The sequence below is a fragment of the Pan paniscus genome, chromosome 2 (assembly GCF_029289425.2).
Source record: "Pan paniscus chromosome 2, NHGRI_mPanPan1-v2.0_pri, whole genome shotgun sequence".
In the NCBI taxonomy this organism is placed as follows: domain Eukaryota; kingdom Metazoa; phylum Chordata; class Mammalia; order Primates; family Hominidae; genus Pan; species Pan paniscus.
The window spans coordinates 46389866-46415317 of NC_085926.1; the positions used below are offsets into that span (position 1 = coordinate 46389866).

The window sequence follows — 25452 nt, forward strand, 5'->3', positions numbered from 1 at the left end:
GATGGTTTCCAGCTTCATCCATGTCCCTGCAAAGGACATGAACTCATCCTTTTTTATGGCCGCATAGTATTCCATGGTGTATCCTTATGTCTTTTTGACAGCTAAGAAGGACCAGCTCCAGGTAAACAATACCCAATTGACCTGTAAATCTTACCAATTATATCACTGCATTAATCATAGCACATTGCAAACACATAATATCTCTACTTTGATTATTTTAGGCCACATCCCTGGGCTATGTATTCCTGTTAATCTGTCCGAGGCTTGGGCTGCCACACCTGCTTTGCATTTTGTGAAACTTCTTCTAACTGAGCTTACTCATCATGTCTGTAGAGCCTTAGACATAATAATTTTAGCTATTGTTTCCTTGGTCGCACTAATAACTTCTGTTGTGATGTCCTCTGTAGCTTTGCATAATTCTATTCAAACAGCTCAGTACATGGAGAACTGGACACACACAGCCGACCAAGCATGGCTACTTCAGAATAAAATTAACACTGAGTTACAAACTGAAGTGGTGTTATGGGAAGTCAGGGACCCCGAACAGAGGGACCAGCTGGAGCCACAGCAGAGGAACATAAATTGTGAAGATTTCATCTTAATATGGATATTTATCAGTTCTCAAATAATACTTGTATAATTTCTTATGCCTGTCTTTAATCTCTTAATCCTGTTACCTTCGTAAGCTGAGGATGTGCATCACCTCAGGACCACTGTTATAATTGTGTTAACTGTACAAATTGATTGTAAAACGTGTGTTTGAACAATATGAAATCAGAGCACCTTGAAAACAGAATAACGGTGATTTTTATGGAACAAGGGAAGACAACCATAAGGTCTGACTGCCTGCAGGGTCGGGCAAAAAGAGCCATATTTTTCTTTTTGCAGAGAGCCTATAAATGGACGTGCAAGTAGGAAACATATCACTAAATTCTTTTCCTAGCAAGGAATATTAATATTAATACCCTCGGAAAAGAATGCATTCCTGAGGGGAGGTCTATAAATGGCCGCTCTGGGAATGTCTGTCTTGTGCAGTTGAGATAAGGACTGAGATACGCCCTGGTCTCCTGCAGAACCCTCAGGCTTACCAGAGTGGGGAAAAACTCTGCTGTAGTAAATTTTTGGTCAGACCAGTTCTCTGCTCTCAAACCCTGTTTTCTGTTAAGATGTTTATCAAGACAATATGTGCACCACTGAACATAGACCCTTATCAGGAGTTTATGATTTTTCTCCTGTCCTGTTTCCTCAGGAGCATGTGATCTTTGTTCTCCGTTTTGCCCTTTGAAGCATGTGATCTTTGTGACCTACTCCCTGTTCTTACACCCCCTCCCCTTTTGAAATCCTTAATAAAAACCTGCTGGTTTTGCGGCTCAGGTGGGCATCACGGTCCTACCAATATGTGATGTCACCCCCAGAGGCCCAGCTGTAAAATTCTTCTCTTTGTACTCTTTCTCTTTATTTCTCAGCCAGCCGACACTTATGGAAAATAGAAAGAACCTACGTGAAATATTGGGGGTGGGTTCCCCCGATACGTGATGTCACCCCTGGTGGCCCAGCTGTAAAATTCCTCTCTTTGTACTGTCTCTCCTTATTTCTCAGCTGGCCAACACTTATGGAAAATAGAAGGAACCTATGTTGAAATACTGAGGGTGGGTTCTCCCAATAAAGTGGCAATGTTGAAATCCACAGTTCTATGGTTAGGGGAAAAGCACAAAGCTTGCAATTGCAGCAGCAATTGCATTGTCATTTTAATCACACTCATATTTGTGTAACCAACTTAGAATATAACCAAAGTGAGTATCTGTGGGACGTTGTGAAAGCCTATTTGCAGGGAGCTTTCACATCTAACATCACCTTTGATATTGGTGAATTACAAAACAAAATTCTTGATTTACATAGGCAAATTCAAGAGTTTCAGCCTTCTTTAGAAGACTGGACCAAATTCCAGCAAGGCCTGGAGAGCCTCAATCCTTGGACTTATCTAAGGCACTACATTAACATCTTACATGTAGTTCTTGGAATAATATTGTTTTGTCTCTGTCTTCTGTTCATAGCCTGTAAAATTGGATGGACCACCAATCAGAAAATGAGAGCTGCCCACCCTGGCCTTACATTCTTTCAATTAATTCATAAACAGAAAGGGGGATATTTAGGGAGCCTAAGGCACGTGGGACTGACCAACTCATCATTCCACTGGAGGCTATATGATAAAACAGCAAACTGTTTATCATGAATGCAGGATGTGGGCAAACTCACGACTGCTCCCACTGCCAGAAGGTTTGCTGAGGGCAATCACTTCCTGGCACCAGGCTCCTTGAGGTTATCTACTGGGACATCTGGAGAATGCAGTCTTGCAAGCCTACTGTGGACTGAGCAGCTGATCCCTTCTTCCACGCCCCCCTTCTCACTATATCTTTTGTCTAATCACTAAGGAGGGTTGTGTAAAGCTCAGGGCCCTTGTCCACTAGAGGCAAAGTGCCCCCTGACCGCTTCTTCCAAATATACTCTTTTGTCTCTTGTCTTTTATTCCCACGTTTGCCCCCTTTGTTCAGTTTCCCTAGGTCCATGTGGGTTACATATTGGCGACCTGAACAGCGACAGAATCAGGTGCTCTACAGAAATAACTTTTTAAGGAAAGATTTGGGACTTAGAGACCCCAGGAGACATACACAAAAATGATAAGAGGATGTGCCCAAACCAGTCTTAAAGTTGTGGCACAGGGTGAGGCAGATGAAGCTGTTACTGAACCTCAGAGAGTGACTGGTGTTACAGCAAAAGTTAGCAATGGCCTGAAGGGAGGGTTTCTGAAATCAAATATGAATGATTCCCCCTCAGGGAACCCAACCTTGGGAACTACTGCATGGTTCTCTGTATGGGAAAATATCATTAATGCAGGATAAATTGTGAAATATCACAGGAAGCATCCTGCATCTAGTCAATCTTCTGTTTCTGGGGTGGCCTGTGCAGCTGTGCAGGCAGAGGCCCAACCATCCTGGTGAGTGGCACACAGGGACTGAGATCCAGCCACACCTACCAGGCCATGCTCTGGGAAGGGGGCGGGACCTGGGCAAAGGACACCTCTCTAGGACTGCACAGAAGCCTTTGTGGGTGGGTGGGACATTCCTGTGATGGCCTTCTGGCTGGGCACTATGAAATGCTCTGAAGATTTTTCCTTGCACTGTTGCACTAACCCCAGTCCTCTATCACTGCCCCTTCCTCCTGGGCGACTTCACTGATGTTGTGGCCATGTGAATTCTCTGGCCAATGAATGATGAAGATGATATGGCCTCTGCCAAGCAGACACTGTAAGTATTATTGTATGATGCTTTTGTCTCTTTTTTTTAAGTTAAAGCAGTTTATTAAGAAAATAAAGGAATAAAAGAATAGCACTCCATAGGCAGAGCAGCTGCCTCTGTCTCTTATATTTTCCCCTCTGCCTCAAGCCCAACATGCCCAAAATTGGGGCTGCTGGTTCAGCCTGGGTCTCAGAATAAAGACATGAGCCACAGATCCATTGCTGACCCATGATGGAGATGGACACAAGAGAGAAACACATTTTTGTCATGTTAACCACTAAGATTTTGATTTGGAGGCCATTTGCTACAGCAATATAACCTAGCGTGAACAGAGAGACACAGCGATGTTCCATTTCTTTTCAACCTGGAACAGGAGAATTTCATAGGTGGGCCTCAATTTCACTTTAGTATCTTATTTAGACAAGAAAGTTCATACTGTTCAAATGTCATGTTTAAGAGTGCTGGCATTATCACTGCTGTGGCTACCCCATCAGATGTTGCTCGCTGACTAATCTTCTCATGTTAGTGAGGATGGACAACATATCAGGCCATAATTCAAAGTAGCAAATAGGAAAAGAGCTTCATCCTAGCATTATGGGACCTTAATTAATGTTCTTTCCTGACAGGTTTCAGAGGATTTTGCAGGCAGCAGCAGAGCTATTCATCTCACTGACAGTGTGGAACATGGCCAAATGGTTGCCCCCAGAATGGAGGCAGAGTTTCAGGACACTTGTCTGATCTCTGCCCTTGAAGGAACAGTCTCACCCTGATTGACACTTTTGCCTGTTATGTCCAAAGAACCAATGGAAAAGCAGGAAAATTATTCCTTCTTCATTTCTCTCTTCATTATTTAAAATTATTCTGTCTTCACTTCTCTCTCCTTTTCTCTGCTTCCTACTTAGCTCTTTAGAAATGCAATTATAATCTTTTATCTCGCCTTCACCAGACACTCCCAACAGGGCAAGTTCATCTAACTATGTGCTCTTAGTTAGACGCTACAGAGCAGAACTCTCTCCCACCAAGAGACTACCTTGAGACATAACAGTCAATTCACAAGCCAAAATATGCCCGCTATGAAACTCTCCCATCTGGAAATTTTTTGGCTGCTTTTACAACCTAGTTTTGCCCACAAAGGCACCAGCAGTAACCAACTCAACTGCCTGGTAGACAAGGCACCAAAGCCAGTACCCAGACCCTCTACCTGCTCACTTCCTGCCTTGCATGCCACGCCCCCCATTTAAAAGCCTCTGCTTTCTGCTCCAAAGGTGAAGCAGTTACCCTTAAGGAAAGAAGCCTGTACTTCTTCCCCTAAGGTAGCTTTGGAATAAAAGTCACTTTATACCAAACCTAGCTCTTGTTAATTAGACTCTGCAAGTGATGAGCAACTGAACCTACATTTCAGTTATAATTCCTATGCTTGCTCTTCCTGCCCTCCTTGGGGACACACACACACTCCCAGGCACATACATGCACATGCACTGAGACAGCTATGTGAATAACCAACAAGATCCCCTTGGGAAAACCGGTGCTTGGCCTGGCCTTAAATTCCAGACCCTTGGGCATCATACCCAAGACTGCAAGAAAGAGGAGGGGCTGGACCTGAAAAACTTGGAAGGGAAGGTCCAACTGTACAGGTATTTTGTCAGGCATGTGATTTCAGTATAAAATTCTAGAAAAGATGAGTGACACTTTATAAGGAGAGAATATCAACAAAATTTCTCATTTTACTTCTTGCTAAGACGACAGCAGGGAATTGTAAGCAGATGGATGGGCAATCCCCACCTTCAGCAGGGGAGGCCAAGGCCCCAACACACCTGGGGAGAAGAGCTGGGGGCAGTGAATGGCTGAGGCTTTCTTGGGGAGATGGGCCATCTTCTTCGGTTTTACTTCCTGAGGAATTCACAGGCTTCCAGGAGGGCTGTGGGACACAACAGAGCAAGAGATTCAGAAACTGATTTCTTCCATTAAACCAGTTATTTAATCCAATAAATCAAAGAGAATACTAAGAGTTTTCTCTGCCCTTCTCCCATCACTGAGTCAGTGCTTGCCACACTCATATTCCCACTCCCCTACTCCTAGCGACTATGGTGTTCAAGGGAGCCAGAGTCTAGCCCTCACCAGCCAGGGTGTTTCCCTGCTCTGGCCTGAGAGACACAACCACCCTGCACTTGTCTCTGATTGAATCGACTGTCACATTCTCAAGTTCACAAGACATTGGTGGTCCTCTAGCTTCTCCTGGAATGTGAACCTGTTTGCAATCATGTTCACCTGCAGATTCACTCATTCATTCACAGATCCTTACTGAGCACCTGCTTTGTGTGAGTTGCTGTGCTAAGTGCTGGGGACACAGCATGGATAGACTGGCCTGCCCTCAAGAAGCATGTGGTCTATGCAGTCCTGAGCTGGCTGCTCACAAGAAGAGCCCTGTAGCCATATTTCTCAGAGGGTGGTCCTGACCTGCATCACAGTGACCTGAGTTGTTTGTCAATACAGAAAAGGGTTTCTCAACCTTGGCACTATTGACATTTGGGGCCTGATAATAACTCTTTATTGCAGGGGGCTGGCTGTGCTTTGTTTAGTAGCATCCCTGGCCTCTACCTATTTGTTACCAGCAGCACCCTCTATGTTGTAAGAATCAAAAAATGCTTCTCACATTGTCAAATATCCCCTCAGGGGAAAAATTGTCTCTCATTGAAAACTACCGATAAAGACATTTCTGGCCCTGCCCCCATCCTTGGACCAACAGCATCCCTAATGCCCCCAACTCTGGGTGAGGGACCAGGAATAGGAATCTGAATGATTGCAGTGCACAGGGAGCTGTGCACACTGAAATCCCACAGTTATCACCGGGAGTCTTACAATACTCTGTGATGTCTTCTAAATATTTTTAAGGGATTAAATTAATATCAACATATTTCCCTGGTTAAGATATGTTTTCCTACACTTGAATTTTTTTGAGATTTTGTTTTCTCTAGAGTTGGCATCTATGGTAACTGTCTAGAATCAGATTTTTTTTTTTTTTTTTTTTTTTGAGGAAGGGTCTTTCGGTGTCACCTAGGCTGTAGTGCAGTGGTACAATCATAGCTCACTGCAGCTTCAACCTTCTGGGATCAAGCAATCGTCCTATTTCAGCCTCTCAAGTAGCTGGGACTACAGGTGCTTGACACCACACCAGGCTAATTTTTAAAATTATTTTTGTAGAACAAGGTCTCTCTGTGTTGGCCACATTGGTCTCAAACTCCCGGGCTCAAGCCATCCTCCCACCTCTGCTTCCCAAGGTGGTGGGATGACAGGTGTGAGCCATCACACCTGGCTGGTTTTGTCATTTCTCAATGCATATGTATATATGCACCTTTCATTTTACTGAATAAAATGGATTATCAGTTTCCAAAGATTTCATGACAGTGCCGTCACTATCCGTACTATAAAATTTATAAAAATTTATTACATACTGCTCTATTTTATTCTCTATTTTATCAATGAGATTACAATTTCCTGAACTGTAAAGAGATATTATCTTTCCTTAACATTTTTACACCTGTGTTCGTTCCTAGAATGCTGTTTGGCCCTCAAACCTTGACCTTCACCCATGGTGGTTTCTCGGGGATGCTAGCTAGGGTCTACTTACGGGAGGTTGAGCACTTTTTCAGATTAGTAATGGCTGCGACATACTGTGGTCCCAAATATTTTTCATATGTTGTTTTGCCATGGAGTCTGGCCAGACACTCAGTGTTGTCATTGAACAGAAGGTTTTTGGTTTCAGACCGGAATAAGCAAAACTTGTCCGGGCAGTCAGATCCATTTCTCCCAAATTTAGCCTGCGACAAAAGGGCAGACAGTGAGTAGCTAAGGAAAAGAGGAATTTATGGGTTAAAGGAGGCAAAGGGGTATTTCTTCCACCCAAGAACAGCCCTGAGAAAACCATGGGGCAGAAGGAGCTGAGTTCTGGAGTCATTCCACCTCCTTAGTGGAGTCCCCCACCCCACACTCCTGGTGGCAGGCCCGCCTTGGGCAGCATCCAGGCCTCACACCACTTCTGGTCCTACCTCCTACCATCTGCCATCTTTCCTTCCTTCTTAACCTGTGACCTTTTCCCATACAACTTCTTATGGGTGACAAGGCAACAATGGAGGGGTTTTGAGATCTGCCCTCACAAGTCAATTGCTCAGGACATTCTAATATGCAGCTCTTCTAGAGAGGCAGGCTGCTAGGAAAACCCAGGCTCGGCCACTAACCAGCTCAGTGTGCAGGTCGGTCACCCTGCCTCCCTCACACAGTTCCTGCTCTGTCCCAGGCTCCCATGTGGGGAGACTGAGACCCAAACCCCTCAGTCACGGCAGCTCTCTCACCAGCACCACTGTGTGTGCACAGTAAGAACTCCATAAAGGCCAGTTATGGTGGCCAGTCTTGTTATTCCTGAGTTGTTTTCTTCAAAAGCACACAGAGACATGATGTTATATGATAAAAACAGAAGTTCTAATAAAATCCCAGATTTTAAGAAAATTTTGGGATTTCCTTCAAATCACATTTAGAGAGCCCTAAATCTGTAGGGCACCTTCTGAGTTTGCTGTTTTAGAGGCCTGGCCTAGAGCACTGTTCACTCGGCCCAGGTTCAGGAAATGTCACCTGAGTAAAAAGCACTATACTAATGCATGTGGGAGGAAGGCTCAGTGGCTTCCTCATTTGCCAGAAGAACAGCAGGAGGGAAAAAGACAGCCTCTGAGCCAGGCAGTGACGGCAACAAGGCCAGAGCACAGAGACTCAGCAGAAATGGAGTGAGTCCCAGAAAGCCCAGAGTCAAAAGCCTCTGTTGTTCTTGTTGACACTCTGGGCAACCCCACAGCATGAAGCCAATACTCTCACCATGAGCTTCAAGTAGAGGGACTAGAGAGGATCGAGTGGGCTGGTGCACCTAGCTCTGTGATCTCCTCACCTAACATGAGCCCACACAGCTAAGAAAGCACTAGAAGCCCTGTGGTCCATACCTGTTGGTGGAGCAGCACCTGTTTCAGGCGTTCCACCTTATCCGTCCGAGACACCACGGCATGATTCGGGGCCATGGCAAGATGGCAGCTTCTAGCCTCAGTCACAGGCTTCCGTTTGCCATCGAGGCACAGCAGCGCAAAGTCCGCCAGCTTCAAATCCTTAGCCCATGCCTCACTGTTATTTCCTGGGGAGAAAAAGAAGGTGGCATCATCCACGCCTCCCCTGCTTAGCCAAGAAGTCTCTTCTGGGTGGGTGTGGCCATTCCACTAACCTCCCAAATGCACACACTGGGTTTGTGGTGATGTGAGGAACAGAGAAGGAGCTTCATCCTACACAAGCTGTACAAACTTCAAATATACCAAATATTAGTGCTGTGTCCATGCAATGGAATGTTATTCAGCAATAAAAGGGAGTGAAGTTCTGGTACATCCTGCAATATGCATGAACCGCGAAAACGATGCTAAGTGAAAGAAGCCAGTCACAAAAGACCGCACAATAGGCTGGGCACGGCGGCTCATGCCTGTAATCCCAGCCCTTTGGAGGCCAAGGTGGGAGAATCACTTGAAGCTAGGAGTTCATGACCAGCTTGGGCAACATAGCAAGACCTCATCTCAAAAAAAAAAAAACCCACCACATATTATATGACTCCATTTATATGAAATGTCCAGAATAGGCCAACCTATGGAGACAGAAAGTGGATTGATGGTTGCCAATGCTGAAGAAGGATAGGGCAATGACTGATAATAGGTGCAGGGGTTTCTTTATGGGAGGATACAAGCGTTCTAGAGTTGGATTGTGTTGATGGCTGCACAACTCTGTGAATGTGCTGGAGATCACTGAATTGTACACTTTGCATGGGTGGATTTTTTAGTATATGAATTCTACCTCGATAAAGCTGTTAAGAGTTCTTATTTTTTTAAAGAAGAAAACCCTCCACCTATGCCATATTTTTCAGTGAGTTCCAGAAAAAGAATAGATGGTTTACATTCAAGGAGAAATTGGTTTCTCCTCCCTTTCATATTCAAATGCTATTAGTGTAACCAGAGAAAGGAAAGGAACTTTTATAGGTTTATCAAATATATACAGCCAATTCTAACAAAATACAGTTGTAAAGTACTGGAGAAAGTTAAAATTAAATTTGACATCAATCTGATCCCTGGAGATTACTTCAGTGAATGGCTTGTAAATTCTAAATGTAATTGTATGCATGTCTATGTTTGTGCAGATGCCGGCTCATTGTTCCGGCTCCCGTTTGTCTCTCTGCTCTCTCCCTTTAAGAAAGCACTTTATTCATTCTCTTGGATTCCTCTATTTGATATTGAAATAATTTCAAATTTACATGTCTGGTTTTAATCTCTGTCCCAAGAGACACTAGAAGGAGCAGAAGCAGAAGGGAGAAGTGGCTGAGACTGCAGTGATTACTGAAGGAGGGAGGCTGAAAGTGGAGACAGTTCTTTCTCAGGAAACAGAATAGCAAGTCACCTGCTGAGACTTGGGGGTTGGAATGCTGAAGTGGGGCTAAGGAGACAGATGCAGATTGGAAGGTAGCAAATGGCTGAGGACCAGGAGAGAGAGTGATTGTTCAAACATTGGCTGGAAGATTATCTTCCATCATCTGCAACCACCTGTAATTTTGTTCCCACTAACTCCCAAGGAGTCTCCAGACCAAGGCTCACATGGGGATGAATGAAGGCCTCTACTTCCTTTTTCATAAAGGGAGGCTTCATTTGCATATGTTCACCCAGTTTGTAGCATCATCCACAGTTTCCAATAGGCATGCATGATCTCATGTGGGCAGACAGTGTGTTTCTGTGGTTGACTAGAGGAAGCCAGGGAGACATTTGCTACTGAGCATGGCTAGTATCTCTGTGTGTGAGAGTGAGTGTGTGTGTGTGTGTGAGAGAGAGAGAGAGAGTGTGTGTGTGTATGAATTTGGTTTCAAAATCCATATGACACCTACAGATGTTATCATGTTGTCTATTGAGATAAAGAATTTTGGAGTTCTTTTAATCACAAATCTGGAAAATGTTATAAAACCTTCCCAAAGGCAAATCTGAACACTAAGATGTGTTGTGATGCCAAAGACTCTGCTTTGAAGGAGAAAAGGAAACACCTTCACTTACCATCAGTGTTCTGCAAGACAGTGACATCTTTCACAAATGCAACGTCTCCAGCATTCTCAGCCAGGCACCTAAAATGTTCCAGAAAATATACACATAATTACAGAAGAGAAACTAGTGGGGCTTTCATAAATATTTGTAATATGCATTCCAAAAACTGAAATATGGAAGTAAACATCTAAAAGACAACTATTTCTAGGAATTTACTGTTTACAGCGGCAGATTGAACACAGGTGTACCTGCCCTCCTTTTAAAACCCTATATAAAAGACATTACAAAACCAAGAAATCTAAAGATATTCGACCCAGGAAACAGGCAATCTAACATGAAGTAAGACAAAGGAAAGCACCAAAATAATGGTCAACGGGACCCCCAGGACAACAGATGTGCAGGCGGCCTACACAGCAACCAGTCCAAACTGCAGCAGGAAGATGGATGCCTTCTGGAGCAGCACTTCCAAGTAAATGATGAAACTGTGATAGCACCCAGAGAGAGAGAGAGAGAGAAAGAGAGTGTGTGTGTGTGTGTGTGTGTGTGTGTGTGTGTGTGTGTGTGTGTGTGTGTATGCATGTTGTTAGGAGATTTACATTACTGGCAGACAGTTTGGGGATGAGATAGTGTTGTGTTTTTTTAAGTGCAGAAAATTAAGCAAATAAGAAAAGACATTTATGAACTCCAGAGTAAACAAAAAGTTTGTACAATAAGGGAAATATAATATGAGAATAACGCTTACACAGTCATAAGTACTGAATATGACATTAGCGTATTGGGTGCTGAAGAGAGTTGAAGTCTGTGGTTGTGGGGTGGAAAAGGTGCTGGGGGCAGTGTGAGAGGCTAGATCTTCTTCTATACTACAGAGTCAGCAGAAAGTTAAAAATTAAGAGCCAGCATTATAAGGATGATAGAAATAAAGGGGTATGACACTGGTTTCAGCTTTTAATGATTTTGCTATAAATTTCCCCAATCTAGATTCTAGATATAATTTAAACAAAAGACAAGGGGTTTTCTTCCAGTATAAATAGGAATATTAAAATGTGGGTGTTTCCAGTGAACTAATACCTTGCTGCAGGTCTGAAAAAAAAAAGAGGAGCACATGCTTCTTTCGGGCTCTTATGAGACGTGTGTTCAGCATGTCTGAGTAGAATCACATTTCCATTTGCAAATCCTTAGCCCCTTAAAGATATTTTTATACATTCACAAAACATTTTTTTTTGTTTTGGGTCTTTTTTTATGAGCCACTTATATAGCAAAAGCTACTTTTATGTCATTCCATTACTGGAACAAGGCTGTTGAATTTATGTTAAAAAGTTCAGACACCCTCAGACACATGACGCCATCTGGTGGTGAAATGTACTCTTGGCAAATGGAGGAAAAGGAACAGGGGAAGATCCTCTCTGCACCCTTCACACTGGTAAATAGTGGCCCTGAGAAGCAACACCCGGATGAATGGTGCTGTAAAACGTGGGGTGTGGTTACAAGTCACTAAGTGGTTATAACTTATGAATTCTGAAAACTTGCATTTTGGCTTATTTTTCACTTCGTTACTGGAGAATAACACTGCAATTCTGCCATCTCTTTGCCATTTCTAAGGCCAAAGTCAGAGAAAAAGGGAAACCTAAGCCATAGTCATGACCTAGGTGAGAAGAAAAGGGGCGGCGATGGGAAAGAGAATTCTTCCCCATAAATGGAATTGTAGGAAGCACTTAGGATACCACACTCTACCCATTTGATTTTCAGGACGAGGCTATTGAGGCCTACTGCTGTTGATCTTGGCTCAAAGCCACAGGGAGAAGCACTGTGGAGCTGAGGTCAGACAGCCCTGGTGCCAGCCTCCACTCTCTGGGGCGGTGGGTGTGGTGGGGACAGCCCTCACTGGGGCCACCCATGAGCTGACCCACAGGATGACCCCCACTCTGCTGTGACAGGTCACATCTGGCTCCTTAGAACTGCAATGCTGACATGCTGAGGGATGAGGTAAGGCCCCATCCTGATGGAGCTCAGTCGCAGACTCACCGGAAAGCCCCAGTGTAGCCGTAGTATCTCTCATTGCTGTTGGGCACGCACTTATTCTCACCCTGCTCGTCGCCAATACACAGAGCACAGAGATTAGATCTCGGGTCAGACCCAGGGGCACAGCTTTGACTGAAATATTCATCTGGAGAGAAGGAACACGGGGAGTCAGCTCTTCAAACCTGAGTCCACACAAGCAACCTTTACCTAACAGCCGATGCAGGTTGGTTTCAGTTCATTAGACTTCCCAGGACAGCAATCTAGATAGAACACACTCACCATCACAAAGCAACATGTTGTCACCAACATAGGACCCACCAGAAAAGCTTCATTCAGACTGTAGGCACAGATGGACACCGAACTAAGGCTGGGGATGAGAGCTGTGGCTGCCTGGAGGGTCCCATCATCACAGCCTTGAGCTGGGGACTCAGCTCATGACCGTGATGGCTGTGTGCAGCAGAGCCTGTGAGTTGCCTACTCCAGGATCTGATTTTGTTTTTATCAGTAATGGAAACCCTGCTTTGTATCTGGGTGCTTGGCCCTTTGGTATAAAGACTAGACTTATCAGACTCCCTGGGGCTCATATGGCCATATGGGTAGCTATAGGCCAGTGAAATATCAGCAGGAGTGTTGGGCGCCTGCTTCTCAGAAACATCCTTGAAAGACAATTGGTACATGCCTTTTGCCCTTTCTTCTCCTTCTCTTTCTTCATCCTGCACATAGAATGCAGAAGCAGGGACTGGACTTAGAGATGCAATGTGGGCCATGAGGTGACCTTGAGCATGAAAGCCACACAAATGGCAGAGTAGCCAAATGATTAAAGCCCAGGTTCCAGACCCCATATTGTCTTCATACCAGCCCTAGGCAAACCACCTCTGGACTACATGACACAGAAATTAACTTCTGTCTTGTTTAAGCCTCTACTATTTCAGGAGTTTTCTGTTCCTTGCAGCTGAACCTGATCTGAATTCGTTCATTGTGTGATTTAACCCAAGAAAGAATAAACAAAGGTGACAAGAAAGCTCTGCCCCACTGAGCAAATGTCACCCATTATCAGACTCCCACTGCTGCTGGAAGAGCCACACTATGTGTCAACCTCAGGAAAAGCTGGGAGTTCCCATTCCATCCTGGCAGTTTCCCTACAGCTCAGAGGCTGCCATGGAGCTGGTGAGGAGCAGAGTCATGTGAAAGCCGCCTGCCCCGGCCAGGATCAAAAACCCATGCAGTGGAGCCCCTGCCCTAGGAGACGCCCATACAAGAAGGGAGTCACATTGAGGATGTGCTACACACCACGCCACGGGGCCCACAGCAGGCAGGGCGTGGCTGATGCTGACTAGGATGAGTGTGGGGTGTGGTGGGGAGAGAAAACTGCAGAAGCAGGTGGAGCCAGGCTCTTGAGGTCTTATTCAGGCTCCGTTGCAGTGTAGAGTAAGCGTCAGTTTTGCTTAGTAACAGGAGTCACCTTTCATGAGGCAGGCAGACATCTTTCCCCAAGCTGGGAAGCCAGAGTTTAAGAGGAATTTAGGTCTGGAGCTCCAAGAGGTAAAAAGCATTTGCACATCTTGGAACTTGCATTTATTCTTAGGGTGCAGCGAAATAGGCAGATATTCCAATCTTTAATCTTGGGGTGGGGTGAATGGGGCATGGGAAGTGCTGTGCAGGGAAACCCCCAGTGCACCCACGCCTCCAGGGGGCAGCCACAGGGAGAATTTCCTTATGCTGGAAGAGGCCTGCAGGCCACTATCAGCCTGCAAATCCCCTCCCCTCCCTTCCCTAAGGTTCCACAGCACAATATGCCTACCCTCCAGGGTGGCCCACCCACCGCACCTTTGGAACTCCTTACCAAATTTGCAGGAGCCCGTCTGGTTGAAGAGCAGGCCCATGGGGATATTCCAGCCTGCAGTCCTGTCCACGGCGGTGTGGCAGGACTTCTTGCCTTTCACAGAGTTCCAGGTAAGGCTAGCGTCTGATCTCCTAACCACCGCCACAGCAAGATATCCTGGCATAACAGATGACAGAAAAACAAGTCTTAACCTCCAGGAGGCCTGGCACATGGATTCCAGTGGAGCTGTCTGCAGCCCAGGCCAAAACAGGCCAAGAAGCAACACCAGGCAATGATTCCCGCAAAGAACTGGCCTTTTTAGGTAGACCGAGAAAGCATAAGCTGCTGCCTTATGTTAAGGTGAGACTGATGAAATAAAACAGTAAGAAAAGCTGATTCTTTTAGTGATTACAGGGGACTGTCTTCAACCAGCCACACAATGTCCCTGAGTTACAAACCAGCAATGCATCTCTCAGTGTAAGCTTCTACAGCAACAAACGCTATAAACAACAAGAGAGACCCCAACAGTGCATAAATCACCAACCACAGTGTGCATCAGGCAAGAGCACCAACATCCAGCCAGCTAACTGCTGTGTGGGTACAGGGGCACATGTCCCCAGGGACTGCCCTGAGCTGAGTCTGGACCCACCCTGCACTGGTTGAACTCAACATGGTTGCCACTGTCCTCCTGAGAGAATGCATCTGACAGACACCCACCAAGGGCAAGTCTCTTCTGAAACTGAGCAAGCACCAGCTCTGGTGGGCAGGGGGAGTGGTGCACAGAGCACTGGGACACGAGTCCCAGGTCACGAGGACCCGGGGTCAAGACCAGGATCTACCACAGTATTACCTATGGCTGTGAGTGAGATCCTGGGCACTTGGGGACTCTCGGTGCCACTGTTTCCTCATCCCCATGAGGTGGGGAAGTAGCACCCCCCATTCCATGACCATGACAAAATGAGGGACTATATGGATGTTCTTTGCCAAGTGTGAAGGTCAATATAAACGTTAATTAGAACTATTCCTCTGTGAATTATTTGCACCCTTAAAATTATTGCTCCTAGAAGCCCTATAGCTTCTAGGGCTGCAATTCTTTCTGTTTTTTTACAGTTCCTGCCACTTCCTCTTCCAGCAACAAGAACTTGTCCTTGACCCTGAAAGTGGCTAATGCCAACTCACCTTCCACAGGTCTATCCACACAGTTAGGATCAGGGTCACTGCTTTGTTGGGATTCTGAAAGAATAAAGACAAGCCAGACATCATTATCCATTCAGATGTAGCGAGAAGCCACAAACTCTTAAATCTCAATGATGCAGAATCAAATCCAAAGAGACCGTCCCAGCAGTTCCATGCAGGAGAAGTGCGTCTATATGTTCAACAAAAGACATGGCACAGAGATTCACAGCTGCATTATTCACAACAGCCACCAACTGGAAACTACTCAAATGCCCATCCACACTCAAATGATGAATAATCACAGTAGACTCACACAGCGACGAGACTGAACAGTCTACAACTACACACTTAGGTGGATGAAAAGCATAACGATGAGCAAGAGAAACCAGACATAAAAAAACACATGCTGTGCAATTCCTTTAACATGAAGTTTAAAACATAGGCAAACTTAGATCTGCGCCCTTAGAAGTCAGGAGAGAGGCTTCCCTTGCAGGAGTAAGGGGGCGGGGGACAGGAGGACATAAGGGGCTTCTGAAACTTGCAGTGTTTGTTCTGGGCCCGAGAGCATGGACTGTACAGTGTGTGAAGTGTCATGAGTTGTACATTTATGTGCACTTTTCTGTTTGTATGTTATAATTCACTGAGATCTTCTGGAAAATTAAGAAGATAAAACCAACCTGTCCCTTGTTAATTCTCAACACAATAGGCTTTGTGGGTAACACGGCCCCTTTCATTTCTTCTTTCCCTGATTCTCCCTTTTGAATGTATCTGTTCATCATAATGTTTCACCTGCATTCACCGAATGGGATTACTCATAGCCCCACTCCCATGACCCAGAGGGAATATACCAGAGGATGCTAACTCCACTTACTGTAGTTCTCTGCCAGGACAGGCACCAAACCACATTTGCCTGCAGTGTACACATATCCTCCATCCAAACTCATGGCATCAGCTTCTCCTTTCTGCAAAGACAGAGCAGATCTCCAGCACCACAGTGAGGCTGCATCCCGTCCTGCCTGTCTATATAGCTCTCTGAGAGAATGGTTTTCTGTCAGGTGACCAGTGAAACAGCAGAAAGAGATGGACTGTTCAAACTGAGCAGCCAGAGGAAACACCATGTGCACCACTAATTCTCTCCCAGCCCTGCCTACTTTCTGGGCTGTCAATTCAACTGGAAAGACCAGGCACAGGTTGCACTAATCCTCTGTCCTCTGAGCAAAACCTTTTCTGTGTCCCTGGCACTTTGGGGACACCTTCCTGGAGCAGTCTCACTGACTGAGGACACAGATGGGAACAGCTGGCCTCATCTAATCTGAACTCATTAGCACTCCACTCCAAGTGCTACACAGAAGTTGTCCAACACATAAGCTGAAGTCGTCATATTGGCCCACCACCAGAATGAACAAGTCCAGGCTACAACACAGGATCATGGACTCATCAGTAGTATGAAACTTCCTCTTTGGCCCAGTAATATTTTTACAACTATATTAAAAATAGAGAAGTGGACAAAGATTTCTACTCAAGAATGCTCACCACAGGGTTATTGATAATAGCAAAGTAAGGGACAAAGAGGAATGGGGGCATGACTAAACTGAGCCATATTCACATAAAAGATATCCTGGAAGCATGTTTAAAAAATGTTTTCGTCCGAGTGCTGTGGCTCACACCCGTAATCCCAGCACTTTGGGAGGCCGAAGCAGGAAGATTGCTTGAGCTCAGGAGTTCGAGACGAGCCTGGGCAACAAAGCGAGACCCTGTCGCTACAATAATAATAATAATAATTATGCAGGTGTGGTGGCGTATGCCTGTAGCCCCAGCTACTTGGGAAGCTGAGATGGGAGGATCACTTGAGCCCAAGAGTTCCAGGCTGCAGTGAGCTGTGGTCGCACCACTGCACTCCAGCCTGGGTGACAGATCAAGAATCTGTCTCTTAAAAAAAAAAAATTAATGCCTTCCAAGAGTAAATATTCATGTGGAAGAATGCCCATTATACGCTGTTTAGTGAAAAGGGCTTAAAAACGACATACTGCAACACTTCATTATTGTTGCATGCATATCTGCAGATGTGCAGAGAAATACTGGAATGGAGAATTAGCCAGACTTTAACCATGTCTGTCCCTCTGTGTGAGATCACAGGTGGTTTGGGGGGTTTGTTGTTGTTTTGTTTTAACATAATACCTTTCCATATTTTCCAAATTCCTTATAATAATCCTGAGTTGTTCTTATAACCAGAGGAGTGGGAAACCCACAGTAAACTGCTTTTTGAAACTAAAATGGTTTCTGGCCCTGAGCACACCTCTCCAGGCATCCCTGCCTCACCCGGGCCCCCGTGGCCTCTTTGACTGTTGACTTCACTTTAAGCAGATGCCCAGGCCCTAGGTCTTCCACCGGGCCCGCCGCCCGCCCCTGTGATGGAGCTCCCTACCAGCACCAGGGCGATGCAGTCCTCTGTGGTGGAGGCTGAGGAGCAGGTCACGCTGCCTTCGCTCAAGCCGCTCCACTGGTTACACTTGCGCAGCTCCTGCTCGCCCACCGCACACCACACGACCCGCGCACGCCGGGCAGCCACTTCCTCCTCACCTGCCAGAGGGAAGACCGCAGGTGGCTGGGCAACCTGAGCTTTGCCAGGTTGTCCAACCTCCCCAGAGCCAGGGTCCTGCCCAGATTCTCCCTGGAACAGGAGCTACAGTACATGTGTGGACATGTGGACCCATGCCCTCTCCTCCTCCACTTCTCAGCTCCAAGCCCCTTCTTCAGGTCCACAGAGCTCCCTGTGTTTCCCATTTCTGTTCCTTTGGAGAAGTTCTCTGGCTTCTAATCTATCCATTAATCTTTAGAGTCAGGAGGCGCCTATTGTCTCTGTCTCTGAGGATAAACGCTCCATGACCCAGAGACCAGTGACAGTCCCAAGAGATGGCCTAGGGGACCTTGAGCCCAGCCCTGACTTCCCCTAACGCCTGCAATCACCACCAATAACTACGGTGCAGCCTCTGGGTTCCCCCAGACTCCCACCCCCAGCCCCCCAGTAGAGAAGGAGCCATAGCTGAGTTCCCCCACCATGGTGTCCCCAAGTAAGTTCAAGGTCTGGGCCTGGGAAGTGTGGGTAAATCCAGGCCCCCGGATTCATCCAGGAGGGGTCCTGGCTCTCTTTGTTCATGTTCATGTTTCTCACTTAATAGGAGGCAAATTGATTTTTCTGCCAGGCCTGGGGAGCCTGACGTGCACTGATCAGGTGGCCAGACTATTCTTTTAGAGACACCTGACCTAATCCACAGAAGACACTCACACCTGCATCAAACCTCCACGATGACCCCACAGTGTCTGGGAAAAGGAGTGACCGCCACAAAGTAGGGCCACCTGCTGGGAAGTAGAAGACCACACCAGGCGGACCTCAGGACCCTCCTGGGCTCACTCACTTTTCCTCAAGTTCTGGATGGCAGTGAAGTAGCTGGAGCCAAGGTACAGCCCAGAATCTATCCTCGGGGGCACCCTCGAAAACCCAATGGCAGAGTCCTTGAACAGCAGATCTTTCTGCCCACTAGGGGAGCCAAAGAGCTGGAATTTTGGTGACTTGTCCTTTCCAAACTTTTCCTAATTAAGAAAAAATAGAATTATGGTGTCAATGGTAAATAGGGAGGAAACAAAAAAATGATGTTAAAAAAGAGTATCTGGAGCTTTGAGATCATTCTAACTGAGAGCAGGAGCCTCGGTTGAGACCCTCCTGCAGAAGGACTTGTGCCATCTCGGAGACCCAAGCTCAGCTATGGCTCATTCTTTGAAGAGTTGCTGAGGTCCAAGCACTTTGGGCCCTGAGAAGATTGCATCGACCACCCCCTGCTTCTGCTCCCATCATAAGACGCTGTCAGCCCGTGTGACAGAAGAGTTTCATTGCTTCTGCTGTCCACAGTACAGCCTGGGCAAGCAGCCCAATGCATTAGTGTGCTATCCTGCAGCAAAACTACAGGACTTCTGGAGTGTCAGAAGTCAGGGACGTAAGAAACCTTGCTCCCTGCCCCCCAAATCCAAGCAAGTGGGGAGGACCATGGGTGAAGATACCTGTGCCTGGCGGAGAAGATTCCAGATGGCATCCTCCTTGCCATTCACACTTCGTGCCACAACGGCATGAGAAGGGACCCGGGCCAGATGGCAGTCTTTGAACTTGTCCACTGGCTTCCGAGTGTTGTCTGGGCAGAGTAACTCATACTCGTCCCTTTCAGCCTCGTCTGACAGGTCCTCTGCAGGGAAGGTGAGGTGGGAGGGAGTCTAGATAAGCCGACTCCAGCAGTAAACTCGAGCTATAGTTCCCCTTCTCCCTATAGAATTTTGAGCTTGGGGAGATAGCTGACAAAACTGAGGGTCAGAAAGGCAGGGGTTTGCTCCAGAACACTCAGAAAGGTAAAGATAGTGCCCCAAAAGCCTCAGGGGGCAGCCGAGGTGTGATCCTAAATCACTTAGGCCACCCTGGGGTTCCCATGCAGCTGCTGCCTGGCAGGCCAGAGAGGCCAAACCAGACCCGTCTGTTTCTGCGGCATCTCTGCCTGGAAAAGTCACTTTGCAGAGACAAGCTCAGGGGGCCACCAAGGGTTGCTCCCTTACTCACATCTCTGGGAAGAATAAAAATGACAAAAATGTTAACAAGGCAGGAAATAAGGCAGGAAGGTGAGACACTTTCCAACACTGAGTATATCAAAAGAAGGGGAAGAATGGTTTTATGAATGAGTTCAGGCAAATGTGGAATATCATATATAAGTTGCTTCAGAATGTGTAAAGTGAAAAAAATCTTGCCCGAGTCATTTTATGAGATTAGTACAACCTTGATGTCAAAATCAGAGAAAGTATAGGAGGGAAGAATTAAAGGTTTATTTTACTTACGAACATAAATGCAAAAATTGTAAATAACGTACTAGCTAACTCAATCTCACAGAGTATTTAAAAAGCTAATAGATTGGAATGAAGGTTTACCAGTTTATTCCATTAATAAAAGAATGGCTGAACATCAAAAAAAACTAAAGTAATCTGCATTTAATGGCAGAAAACCATGAGATCGTCTTCATCTTAATAGATGCAGAACGATTGTTTATGTGTTCAACATCTATTTGTGTGTGGTTTTTTTTTTTCAGCCTCAGAAAAATAGTAATAGATAGAACTGGTAAAGTTTTTTTGTTTGTTTTGAGACGGAGTCTCACTCTGTTGCCCAGCCTGGAATGCAGTGGTGCGATCTCAGCTCACTGCATCCTCCATCTCCTGGAGTCAAGAGATTCTCTTGCCTCAGCCTCCCAAGTAGCTGGGACTACAAGCACGCGCCACCAGGCCCAGCTAATTTTTGTATTTTTAATAGAGATGGGGTTTCACCATGTTGGCCAGGCTGGTCTCGAACTCCTGACCTCATGTGATCCACCCGCCTCAGTCTCCCAAAGTGCTGGGATTACAGGGGCGAGACACCACGCCTGGCCATAAGTTATTGGCTTGATAAATGCCATTAATCTACAGCAAAAATCTTACTAAAAGAAGAAAATGTAGACATTCACTGCAAAATCAGGAACAAGGCAAGGATGCCCACTGTTACAATGCCAGCACAATTCTAGATATCCAGATCACACAATTTACAAAAGAAATGTGAGATATAAACACTGGGAGGAAAAAGACACACTCTTATTTAAAAAGATGATATCGTCATCTACAAAAAACCAATGAAACCAACAGAAACTAATAAAACTACTCAGAGGAGTAACAAGTTATAAGAACAACCTACAAAAATCAGATGTTATCCTCATTAACAATAACCAAATAGAAACCAATATGGACTATAAGATGTTACAATAGCAACTAAAACCATTAAGTAGCTAATAATTAGCCTCCCACAAAGACACATCAGACCCACAAAGGAAAAATTTTAGTTCTATCAAAGAAACTAAAAAGAGGTGTGATCAAATGGGGGAGATTTAGCATCACCATGGACTGGACAACTTAATGTTATAAATATGCTGATTTTTCATGGAACAATTTAAATTCAGTACAATTCGAATCAAAATTAAAGTATGATTTTTTCCAGAAATTCAACAAAATAATTCTGAAGTTTTAGCTGAGTATATTTGAAAAGGAATAATAAAGTGAGAGGGGAGAGGGAGCTCTCTCTCATTCTCTCTCTCTTCCTCTCACTGGCTCTCTCTCTTTCTCTCCACCAGATAGTAAGACCCATTAGTAAGCCACAGTAACAAAAGCAGAAAAAATGCAAATACACCAATGAAATAAAATAGCTCAGAAACTGGTCCACTTGGATATATACAAACTTGGTGTAGAATTGGTTTCACGTATGGCAGAAAAAATATACTTTTTTTATTGTAAGGTAAATTGCCTCACTGTAAAGGGGATAAAATTCTAAAGCCAAATCTATATCTGACTTTCTAGGTAGAGCACATATAAATAGATGAGGAAGGGGATCTTCAATCTTATTTTAGGAAATAATTATGATTTGGGTGTGAAGAAGGGCATCTTTGAAAGATCTCAAAACTACAAACCAACAAGGTGAGGCTTGTGGATTTGACCTTATCAATATCAAGGATTTTTGATCAACAGAGACTACGGTTGTCAGATTTTTGACTGAGAAGAGGTTTTACTAAAGTTTAAAATCAGCAATATTTTGATACCTAGATAGAAGGAACTTCTGTCCTTGAATCAAAATCATGCAGAAACAAGGTGTGAAACTCAATTTAAAAAGTAGTCAAATGTCACAAAATAAGAAAGGGAAGCCCAAACGGCTAGCAAATATGTTGAAATGATCAAACTCACCAGCTGTCAGAGAAATGAAAATTAAAAATAAAATGAACTATCTATTGCATTACAACCATCATTCGGACAAAAAGTATGAAAGTCAAAAATACTTCTAACTGAAGTTGTGGGGAAATTAGAACACTTGCAGAGTGTCATTCCAGACAGCAGCTTGGTGATCCTGGGTGCATGTGGGGTCTGTCTCTGGTGGCCCTGGGTGCATGTGGAGGTCTGTTTCTGGTGGCCTCTGATGAATGCGGGGTCTGTCTCTGATGGTCCTAGGTGAATGTGGGTGTTGTCTCTTTCTCTGGTGGTCCTGGGTGGATGTGGGGTGTGTCTCTGATGGTCCTGAGTGAATGTGGGTGTCTGTCACTTTCTCTAGTGGCCCTGGGTGGAATATAGTAGCCCTGTCTCTACTGGTCTTGCATGAAATGTAGTGAGCTTATGTCCACTAGTCCTGGGTGCAGTGTGTTTAGCCTCTACCTACTCATCAACTGCTTTAGTATAAGTCCAGGAGGGACGCTGTCCAGCAGGTAAGTAAGGAACACAGGTGAAGGTATCAGTCGTGTGGCTGCATGTGGTAGAGGAAAAGAGAGCACAACCTCTGTCCATCACTATGGTGACAGAGAAGTAAAAGGTGGATGTATTCCACGGAACACTCCTCAACTGTTAGGACCCCTGAGCTAGACATGTATACAACAATACCGATAAACCTCTAAAACAAAATGCTGAGCAGAAAACCCAAGCAGCAGGATTTCTAATGCTCACTAAAACCTCTATGAACCCAGAAACCAGAAACACAAACCAGCACAATCTGTTCTGCATGAGCACATGTGTCTTGGAGGACGCATTGCCAAGCACCTAGCCATGGGTGTCTATGAGGGGAAGAGAAAGGCAGTAGGCACAGGAGGTTTGAAGAAAACTGATCATTTAAAATAGGAAAGATCATAAAATCAGATCTGTGCCCTGTAGGAATCTTGAAAATGGTCTGCCATGAACTTAGGAATCTAATTAGCTCAAAGGTCAGAGTCATGATCAAGTAAGATAAAAGGGGTCAGTACCCACGGCTCATTACCCTGCTCTTACCAAACACTGTGCTCTCTCTGATAAAAGCCACGTCTCCAGCCCCGTCTCTCAGACACCTGTGAAAAGAGAAACCATCAGGGGTAAGCACAGGCAGCCCTCCCCGGCCCCTCCCTGTGGAACAGTAGCCCTGGCACTCAGCATCTATGGGTTTCTACTCCCTGCAGGGCAGGGCTCTGAAGCTTTGGGGCATCCCAGCTGGGAAGGTAGGGGCCCCCTCCAGGTAGATACTGAAGAATGACTCAGGTGCTAGCCAGAGGCCCCCATCTTCTGCTTTGAGGGCTAAGAGGACAAAACTTTTTTCTATATAAAGGAGAGTTTTGAAGCCTCTACCCAAGAGGGTAAAGCCTTAGCATCACTGTTCATGTGGCTGTTTCCCTCAGGACTGAGTGTGCAGGTGTGCCCTGGCCAGTGGGGAAGTGTGGAGGCCTCCCTCTGCAAAAATACGCTAGTGCCAGCAGACAGAATGGGAAAAGGGGGAGCTCAGCCTCCGCGTGGGGGCAGAGAGGATGGGGGCGAATCAGGCATTGCTCACTGTCCTTCAGCCATGGGGAGAGGCCCAGGTGGGCAGAAGGACATCAGCCTGGACACTGCAGCGGTCCTGCCCAACCAGGAGCCAGGACTGGACATCTCATGACAAGATGCCTTCAGTCCTGCTGTGGTTAGGGAGGTGGCAGAAATTAGTATGAGGAACCCAGGACAACAGGGCAGCCAAGTTGGATTCAGGGCTCTCTGAGGTAACAGGAGGGCCCACAGCCACAGTGACTGTCCGTGGGGCTGGTGAGAAGTTGGGGGCACAGTTGGGCCCGGAAGGCTGGAGGGGAACACACACTGGGCAGGCCTGCACTCTCTTTGGATACACAGCAGTAGGAGAACCAGACCTCCTCTCATCCCCAAGAGCAGGCTGGGCTCTATGTGGGGCCAGAGAAAAGGCCTCCCGGCCTGAGGCCAAGGGACACTTGGCCACTGAAGAGAAGGGGACAGGGTCACTCACTTGAAGGCACCAGAGTAGCCGAAGTACGGTTCCTGGGAGGAGAAGGCACAGTTGTTTTCCCCTGTCCCCGCACACAGGCGACACAGGTTGGGGAACTGTCCTTTATCTGCACCGGGAACACAGCTGGCTGAGAAGAACCTGGCCACAGCTGTTAAACACAGAGAAGTGGACCACAGAGTGTGAGCCAGCCCTGGTCACAGCAGGTTATACCTCCCATCCTGAGGTCTCCGTGGGCAAGGCCCCTTTCTCCACCCCTGCAGGAGAGACTCTGTCATGGGGCTGGGAGCTCGAGACATGCACCTCTGCTGAGAGCAGACTCAGCTGTGCCTCCCAAGGGCTGCTGGGGTAACGGATCCTGCCAGCAGGATGTTACAAGCTGGCCAGCCTCACCCCCACCTTGATTCATCCCACACTTTCACCTGCATGATCTGTGTGGCCTGTGCTTACAACTGGAATAGAGCCCCCTGCCTGAGGCCACTCACTATCCCCCAGCCATCTTACCTGCCTCAATGGGCTCAGGTGGACCCGTCCAATTCAAGAATGGACGAAGTGTCCCTATAGGGACAGTCCATCCAGCGGTCCTGCGAAGGCCTGTGTGGCAGGACTTCAGACCTTGCAGTTCGTTCAGCTGAAAGCTGCCGCCCTTCTTCACCACAGCCACGGCATAATAGTGAGTTCGTGGCTCTGCAAAGGGGCAGACAGAATTGAAAGCTCTTAGCCTGGACAAGAGGGACAAAAACAACCCATCCTGAAAAGTCTCCGGTGGGAAGGGGGAATGCTGTGCTGCAGTTTCCTCACAGCTCACGTGTGTCCTCCTCTCATGGGTCAGCGTCAGGAGGAACGTCCTTCATCTGGCCCAGAGCCCAGCGACTCCATTCCCTACATGTGTGATGTGACCGAGACTCCACCTCCACATGTTCCCCCACTCTCAATCCACAGAGCTCAGGGCACAGGCTGAGGCCACCGTGGCATTTGGGTCCCCAGGCAGAACTCACGTCTTTCGGTCCCATAGACTTCCGCCGCTACAGGTCGCAGTTTGTAGGGGGCCAGGCCTGCCTCGTATATGAAACCGCCATCAAGGGTCACAGCATCGGCCCTGTTTTCCTGAAAGTAAAGAGGCCAGACTGGCTTCAGCAGAAAACTCACCCAAACCCAGCAAGTGGGACTTCAGGACCTCAAAAAGTCTCCATGGCTGGA

The 25452-nt window shown here is 46.3% G+C and overlaps 1 protein-coding gene across 1 annotated transcript in view; it reads right to left on the minus strand.

Moving 5' to 3' along the window:
* Positions 1 to 4985: 4985 nt before the first annotated feature.
* LTF (lactotransferrin) overlaps positions 4986 to 25452 on the minus strand; it is a 28946-nt gene continuing 8479 nt past the window's right edge. The window contains exons 3-17 of the mRNA XM_003818456.5: positions 25251 to 25359; positions 24757 to 24939; positions 24256 to 24403; positions 23265 to 23320; positions 19467 to 19645; positions 18827 to 19001; positions 17836 to 17990; positions 16282 to 16372; positions 15414 to 15467; positions 14256 to 14411; positions 12416 to 12557; positions 10406 to 10473; positions 8282 to 8466; positions 6925 to 7114; positions 4986 to 5214 (exon numbers count right to left, since the gene is read on the minus strand). Coding sequence (XP_003818504.1) covers positions 5180 to 5214; positions 6925 to 7114; positions 8282 to 8466; positions 10406 to 10473; positions 12416 to 12557; positions 14256 to 14411; positions 15414 to 15467; positions 16282 to 16372; positions 17836 to 17990; positions 18827 to 19001; positions 19467 to 19645; positions 23265 to 23320; positions 24256 to 24403; positions 24757 to 24939; positions 25251 to 25359 — 1926 coding nt within the window. The 3' untranslated portion in view covers positions 4986 to 5179. The remainder of the gene's footprint in view (positions 5215 to 6924; positions 7115 to 8281; positions 8467 to 10405; positions 10474 to 12415; positions 12558 to 14255; positions 14412 to 15413; positions 15468 to 16281; positions 16373 to 17835; positions 17991 to 18826; positions 19002 to 19466; positions 19646 to 23264; positions 23321 to 24255; positions 24404 to 24756; positions 24940 to 25250; positions 25360 to 25452) is intronic.